The sequence below is a fragment of the Atta cephalotes genome, assembly GCF_000143395.1.
Source record: "Atta cephalotes unplaced genomic scaffold scaffold00017, whole genome shotgun sequence".
NCBI classification, from domain to species: Eukaryota; Metazoa; Arthropoda; class Insecta; order Hymenoptera; family Formicidae; genus Atta; species Atta cephalotes.
This window is the reverse complement of record NW_012130081.1, coordinates 4,009,747-4,017,839: the sequence shown is the minus strand read 5'-3', so window position 1 is coordinate 4,017,839 and position 8,093 is coordinate 4,009,747. Positions and strand designations below refer to the sequence as shown.

General features: G+C 37.5%; 1 protein-coding gene across 1 annotated transcript in view; it reads left to right on the top strand.

Annotated features, from left to right (window-relative positions):
* The window catches only part of LOC105618647, a 23,280-nt gene extending 15,620 nt beyond the window's left edge, over positions 1-7,660 (top strand). Inside the window, exons 7-16 of the mRNA XM_012200177.1 lie at positions 612-656; positions 857-1,375; positions 2,911-3,360; positions 3,641-3,783; positions 3,874-3,951; positions 4,341-4,683; positions 4,954-5,158; positions 5,232-5,419; positions 5,945-6,117; positions 7,223-7,660. Coding sequence (XP_012055567.1) covers positions 612-656; positions 857-1,375; positions 2,911-3,360; positions 3,641-3,783; positions 3,874-3,951; positions 4,341-4,683; positions 4,954-5,158; positions 5,232-5,419; positions 5,945-6,117; positions 7,223-7,660 — 2,582 coding nt within the window. The remainder of the gene's footprint in view (positions 1-611; positions 657-856; positions 1,376-2,910; positions 3,361-3,640; positions 3,784-3,873; positions 3,952-4,340; positions 4,684-4,953; positions 5,159-5,231; positions 5,420-5,944; positions 6,118-7,222) is intronic.
* The last annotated feature ends 433 nt before the right edge of the window (positions 7,661-8,093 follow it).

Here is an 8,093-nt window from a genome sequence, read left to right as displayed (position 1 = left end):
TACACTTAACTATATTACGTTACGTAGTACGTAGTAAGTAGTATACTACGTACGTACGTACGTACGTAAGGTAAACGTAAAGTAAGTATACGTATATATATATATATATATATATATATATATATATATATATATATATATACATGATATGCATTTGTTAGTGTTCTTACTCGATTTTTTTTTACCGCGCACAGGCGACATAATCATTAACACGCTATCAGTACTAGTTAATGTATTCTGACGTATTGTACATGATTCGTTCAGAGTTCAAGGAGTTCGTAATTACATAAATGACGATTGTAAAAAATGACAATGCAAACAGTCAACAAAAATAATCCGTTTCAGAATAATAATACACTACGTAAAACAAGAGTCGAAGAATATGTATATCGAATGTGAAAAATGCACACGCATAATTTTTTATTTCTGAACTGCAAATTCTATGAAAGTTAAAGATAGAATTATTTCTTCGTATTTATCATAATAAGACGTTAACAACAATTATTATACAAAATTTTAAGTTACTTTCAAAATGTCAAGAAAATAAAAAAGATAATAATTTGTAACGTAATCTTCACAATATTTTTGATTGAAAATTAATCTTTTTTTAGGTCGCAAAAGGAGATCTCCAAAATCATCCGCAGCCTCTGCGCTTGGTATGTATGTATTAGATATTTATGTCCAGAACAGCCCCGATGAGTCGCTCGCTTGCTCAGGAATTTAATAGCGATATGTAGATTTACCCGAGAAAACCCAGTAGTCGGTGTAATAATAACCTCCTTTCGAGACACGACGCACGAGGTGATGGCCCCAATAAGTAGATAGTTCGCACGACGTACGATGCTTTGTTGCACAGGGAAACAGGTCGGCGAATCCAGCGATGTTATCGAGCAGGAAACTACCTCTGAGCTAGAATCTACTTCTGAACCAGAACCAAAATCCGAGCCTGAACCCAGCTCCGAGCCAGAGCCGAAATCCGAGCCTGAACCTAGCTCTGAACCGGAACCAAAATCCGAGCCTGAACCTAGCTCCGAACCTGAACCTAGCACCGAGCCGGAACCAAAATCCGAACCAGAACCTAGCTCCGAGCCGAAATCTGAACCAGAACCTATCTCTGAGCCAGAACCGAAATCTGAGCCGGAACCGAAATCCGAACCGGAGCCAAAATCCGAACCGGAGCCTAAATCCGAGCCGGAGCCAAAATCCGAACCGGAGCCAAAATCCGAGCCAGAACCTAGTTCTGAGCCAGAACCAAAATCCGAACCGGAGCCTAATTCTGTGCCGGAACCAAAGTCTGAACCAGAACCCAAATCTGAAACAGAACCCAGTTCGGAACCGGAACCAAGTGTGGGTCCAAAGTCGGGAGCAACGAAAGGTAACGAGGACCGATTTAACGCTTATTTCGCACATATCGCCATGCTACACTCTCATATCATTAACTCCTAAGCTGTCAGAGATTTTTCGCTTTCTAATTTTTAGTTATTTAATTTTTGTAAATTTTGACATTGTAAAAGAAATACAGATTTTAATAATTCCGATACACACGTATATGTATATATCTACATAAGTACATTAATGAAATCTACATAAGTACGTTAATGAAAACAAATTCAATGATAAATATAAAATCTCTCGTAGTTATAGAACATATTTCAACGATAATCAGTAGGATGTATGTACATTGCTCATATTCTTTTCGATATTCGCGACTTTCACAATGACCGTGTGGTAAAAGTTTGCACGAGGACTGGAACGTGAGGACTGCAACAGCAAATATTTATCGTGAAAGCGTTTTAGTGTGCTGATAAGACGTGAGAGTAATCTATTCTGTCCGCCACTTCCGCCACCGGATACCGAAGCTGGATGTAAAATGTTAATGCAACTATCCTAATTCCGCATAAATTCCTATTGACTAATTTTACCAATTGCGTCTTTACACACAGCAGCAAAAAGTAGACAATTGTATGCAGAGATAATGTCGATAACGCTTAACGCTTCACACGTTCTCGTCGCTGTACTACTCACCATGAGAATTTTATATTTTCCTTGTAAATATCAATAACTTTCGAGTTGCAGCATGCATTACTTTGACACGAAATTTGCACGTGTCTCGATCTATCCGTCACGATTTTTCTTACGACACCGTAGGACACCATTTAACTCCTGCACTATCATAACATCGACTCATCTCATTCCAGACCAAGAATCAATATGTTGGGACTGAAATGCACCAACGAGAAAATAGAAGTTTTTAAAAAAACTTAAAGTGTGTACAAAAAATATTTTAATTGAAGATGAAAGTATTATATAGTCTTTGCAAAAAGTGAATTGAAAATGTATACTTTCAGTACAAAAACGAACGCTATGTATGTATATACATATGAAATAGTTCAATAAGATCAATATTTATGTTTAATAATTTTATAGTTTAAATGAAAACTTTTTCATTTTATCCTAATTTTTTTGAAAACATATCTATTTCTTATTGAAATAATTTTTTATTCAGACTCTAAATCACCGCCAAATACATTTTATATTACTTTTGAATACAATATTATTGTAAAAGATTTGTAATTCTTTTATAATTTCTTCATTTTGTTAAAAAATATTTGATAATACATTCTTAATAAGAAAGCTGTACGAATAATAGAGAAAATACAGCTTTAAATTCTCAAAAAATTTGAAAAATAAACCACAAAATGTATGTATCTGTAAAATCTTAATTTCTTTTTAGGCAAATACGAGTCATGAAGTTACAAAAAATTCGATTGTCGAAAAATATATCGGACGCATAATTCATAATTAGTTCACCGTTCAGTTTCATCATAGGCATTCTACATAATAATTTTACGGCGAATTTTTGCAATGTTCGGATCTTTGTATTAACTAAATTTATTCGCACACACGAAGCATCGTTGCCGGCGCCAGGACACAAGTACACGCCCAAGCACGACTTCAACCCCATGGACTGCACGGACATTATAATCGGCACGGCGCGAGGAACGAGTTACAGGATCGGCGATTATTACACGAGGGACAGATCGACGCCGCGCAAGGACGCGTATTGGGACGACAATGGGAGGGACAGCCTGACGGCCGCGTTCGGCTACGAACGGGACGGCGTCACGACGATACTCTTCCGCAGGAAGTTGGCCACAAACGAGCCGACCGATCACGAGATCCGCAATGGTAATATGCAGGTGATTTGGGCGAAAGGTCAAGAGCCGGGCAAATACATACATCAGCCGGCTAGCGGGATCGAAAAGGCCAAGGTCGGCGTTAAAGATTTCTACAAGGTGGACGAGCTCAAATATCACGGCCATGGAATGCAGAGAGGCGCGGTCACTATGAATTTCTTCGGTGAGGTCATCTGTTCAGCATCTGCCAGAGATTATTGATGCGTGTGGCGTTTAAAATCATAGATTGTATTGTGAATGTTGATAAACTCAATACTTTTCAAAACTTTTCGCTTTTAAATATATTTATTCAGTTTTTCTGAATCATTTATTAATCATTTTTATTATGCAGAAAAAATGTTTTATTAACTCTTATTAACTCTTCTTTATTTTTATATGATTTTTTTTATATGGCATGTCGATTAAATATTTGGATATAATATTTAATATTTTGAACGATTCAGATGAAGTTAAAAGGCCGGAATTCGCTGGCGGTGTAGTGTCGCAAGATGGTATTTGCGGTGGCCAGTGGCGTTATCCGAGAAATTGTTCGCCAGAAAATAACACTTGTGAATATGCCATACAATGGACATACAAGGATAAAACGGTAATTTTTCTCATATATCCTTGGTGTATCCTTTAATAAAAGATAAAATCGCTCTGATGAAACCGATATTATCGAAACCTTTTTTTGTAGGATCTGATAACATTCGTAATCTCTACGACAAACACCAATACATGGACCGGTGTTGGATTTTCTGATGACAATAACATGGTAAGACTTTGTCAAATAAAGAGATAAGACTTAGCTTTTTCTCTCGATAATTCATTTAACAAATTTATGTATACAAAAATTATTAAGTATATAGTATTTATTTATACAAACATTTCTTGTTAAATTCAAAGATAGAGCAAACCCCCATATTTGATGTATATCCCAATAGAAAAGTTTTACTCAGCTTTTTAGTTTTTTTGATGTTTGTGTGCTTTGCTTTAATGTCCAATGTTTTTTTCAACTAAATGAAATCTAAGATTTGATAGCTAAGAAAAAGTCATTACTTAAATGAACTGTTGCTTAGGCCGTTTTTCCTTGAAATATGTCGCATAAAAAGGAAGAAGATCGGAGCTTATGAAATTTTTAGATAGTATTGTATTTTTTTTTAGTCACAAACCGATGCCATACTCGGCTGGGTTGATAAGACAAATGGTCGGGCTTTCGTGATGGACACCTGGATCAGTGGTTACAACGCACCGTTACTGGATCCATCGCAAGACGTATATAATATCAGCGGCCGCATGGAGAATGGCGTAACCACCCTCCAATTCTCAAGAAAACGTGTAACAAAAGACATCAAGGATTTCTCGTTTACGGATGATCACTGTTTGTATATGATGTTCCCGGTGAAGGGAGGCATATTTAATCCGATTAATAAGAAGATTCGAAAACATGACGTGAAACCAGTCGTTTCTTCAGACAGAATATGTATCAAGTCTTGCGGTCAGGAAGGTAAATACTGATTTTTGTTGTTTGCTAAAGTTGTCCGATACAACTATTGACGCACCATATAATTTTTAAAAAGACATTAATTTAATATATTATTTTAATTATATTAGAAAATTTTTCTTGTCCAATTGTTATTAAAATGTAATTATTACTTAATCTTTTTCGTTAAAATATCATTTCTTATGATTATTAATGTATATGATTAATTTATTATGTTTCAAAATATATCTCCGATTATATATATTAAGAAAAATCATTCAACTGTTCACTTAGAAATTGAAGATCAAAGTACGTATCCACCACCAAGGTTCTATTATGATGTTGAAGTCAAGCTCGTCAGCTTGGGTGACGGATTTGTGATTCCCGAATCCGATAGTCCCGATTTTGAATTAATCTCGAACAAGATATCGGAGAACTTTGAACCGGTCTTCAAGATGCTTCCGGATTACTATCACGTTCATCTCAACGAGTTACGAAAGTAAGACAGCAAAAAGGAAGAAAGAGCAAGAAGCAAGTTTGATAAGTACTACTCTCTTTTGTTCTTCTTGCAGAGATAACGAACGGGGAGTGATTGCGCGCATGAACCTGATCATCGACAGGACCGAGATTAAGGGTAGATCGTTAAAACCTGCAGACACCGGTTTAGAAGCGGAAAAAGCATTGCGCGAGGCAGTCGTAACCGGTCAAGTCGGTATATTCGGCGTCGATCCGCAGTACTTAGTAATAAGAACACCCAGAGGTAAGCATTAAGATTCTAAAGCCCAGTTTCATAATTTACAGTTAACTTTTAATCAAAGTTTAACTTATCCCAAGTAGCACAGGGCCTAAAGCGCTAATTAAAAAAGCGCTTACACTTTTTAGTGTTTTTTTTTAACGCTGGAATTCCTTATCTCTAGAATTGGAAAGAAATGAGAAATAAGTTGAACCTCAATTAAGAATTAATTGTGAACTAATCCTAAAGATCATATAATTCTAACAAAAAACTCTCTTCTCCTTCGATAAATTTTCTATCCTAGACTGAGATCCGAAATTAGATAATTTCTCACCTTTTTTGAAGAAATAAAGATTCAGGTTTTTCCAGACATCACAGTAATTGTCTTAAAATTTCAAGAATTATATGATTCAATTATATAGCTCCAAATAACATTTTTTAAGAGCTAATATTACGAAGAAATGGAAATTTGTTCACATTATTTAAGATATTCATCCCCATTGATCTATCGTTATTTCACAAAATAAAAATATGTGTTATACTTATTTTCAGTAAACGACATACAGACGGAAGATGAAAATGATCGGCCGCCTTCCGCGACGGACTTATTCCTGGGTGCAACGAAATTTTATATCGTCGTCGGTTGTGTAGCAGCGTTGCTAGCTCTCGCTCTGCTCCAAGCCAGTTGTACTATTTACAGGAGCTCAAGGAAACGAGCAACTAAAGTATGTTTTGTGCGTTAGAAACTTTTAGTTCTTTTTCACGTATTTGTTTTCTCTCCACTTTTTCTCACATTCTCAGATCTTCCCCCTAAGTGTTGTGTTCTGTTTCTTTTCTAACGAAATCTTGTGGTGATCCCTAACGTGTTCCAAGAAAGATGTATAACGCTTTCAGAATTCTATCCCGAAGAAAAATAGCCTTTAGCATCATTTTGATGGAACTCTCTCTTGCACTTATCGTAGTAGTATTAACTAAATAACTGTAATGTCGTAACAAATCTAATTAAAATAACTCAATGCTAAAAAAATTCTAATTGTAGAATTGTAAAAGAAAAATCATAGTATATTTAGAGGACAGGTTTCTTCTCTTACTTCGCGAAAGCAGCCTGAAAGATCAGATTGTCGTTCGCGTACGTCTTCTTGGGACATTCTGTAGTAAAAATTACGCTTTCATCCCCTAATGAACCCGACATCTTTTGCTTCGCTTGTGTTGCATGACTCGCGCTTCCCGCGACCAAAAAAGAGGGTGTACACGCTGCCTCTGGCTTCTTCCGATGCGCCCAACCCGATTCATCGTACGAACGCGACACGATATCATCGACAACTAAACGGCGATCATCATCATCACAACAACAACAACAACAATACCAACCATCACCATCATCATCATCATCAACATCAGTTTCGGCATCACTACGCTTCGTCTGAATTGCATCGAGCTAATCCCAGCTGGTAGAGCTTCTCGTCGAGTAATCGGTGCGCAATGTCACACTCATCCCTTTCGCTCTAACCCAGTATTTGACTAACTCGCTATTATCTGGTTCTTCCTAACTCTTTATAATCGCACATTTTTGCGCCTCTATGACTGCTATCAAACTTTTTCCGTTGGATTTTTTTCCACTAATATAGGGATGATTAAATTAACTTGGATATTTTTTAAATATATGCGTCGACAGATCATCGTGGACAAATATTTTTTTGTCAATTGAAGAAATATGAAATACATAAGATTATAATTTCTAAAGAAATGGCGAGGGTATGATTAAAAAAATTAAGTTTTGATAAAATTATCTACACATATTTCATATTCTAAGCACATCTTTTTGCGCAGGAACGTTTGATTGCCAGTAATGCCTGGAAGGATTACGCTTCCGGTGCGAACACAAACTTCGCGTTTGAGGCGTTCGAAACGGAAGAGAAAGCGCCGCCGCCTCCGATTTCTAGCCTGCCGAGAACTAGGGAGATCACCAGCAACGGCATGACTGGCATGAATGGTACCGACGCAGTCGAAGGACCCAACAGGATGGTCGGACCCAGGGCGACTTACAGTCTTCCACGCGCGCCCGGTGCCAGACACTCGGTGCCTATCCAGCATGGTTATTATACACAAGATCGCAGGGATCATTACGGACGACCCAAGAGCATGCAGCATAATCCAGGCATAGCAACCCAAGCGAATCAACCAGACTTCTACTTCATGCCCAGCCAGCGAAAATACAGCGGCGAGGTTGTGCGCGTTTATGTGGATTACAACAACCAGCCAAAGTAATCAAGAGAAAGTTTCAGATCAAAAATCGCGAGAAAACGATTTACTCGCTTCACCGAAGCGATCTGTACATATCCGAGTTGTAGTGACAGAGGTGCGAAAAAAGGACTGCGTAACCCCTGTGCGGTGCTATTTTATCTGTTTCTTTTTTCTTTTTCCCCGTGATTTCTCTCCCCCAAAGATCCATCTGAATCGAGTCGCTGGATTTAAGACACAGGGAGAGAAATTATCCCGTAGGAAGCATAGAAGTGACGCTTACGACCAAAGAAGATATCCATAGGGCCTGCGCCCTGTAATTCTGTATAGAGTGCATGAACTCTCGTCAAACTTTTGTGCTTTTGCGGTGGAGAAACTGTATAATTATATAAGTAAATTTCATGTAGTAGCCGAAAATCTGATAGTTCGAACTGTCCGAGGATCCCTGGGTCCAAAATAA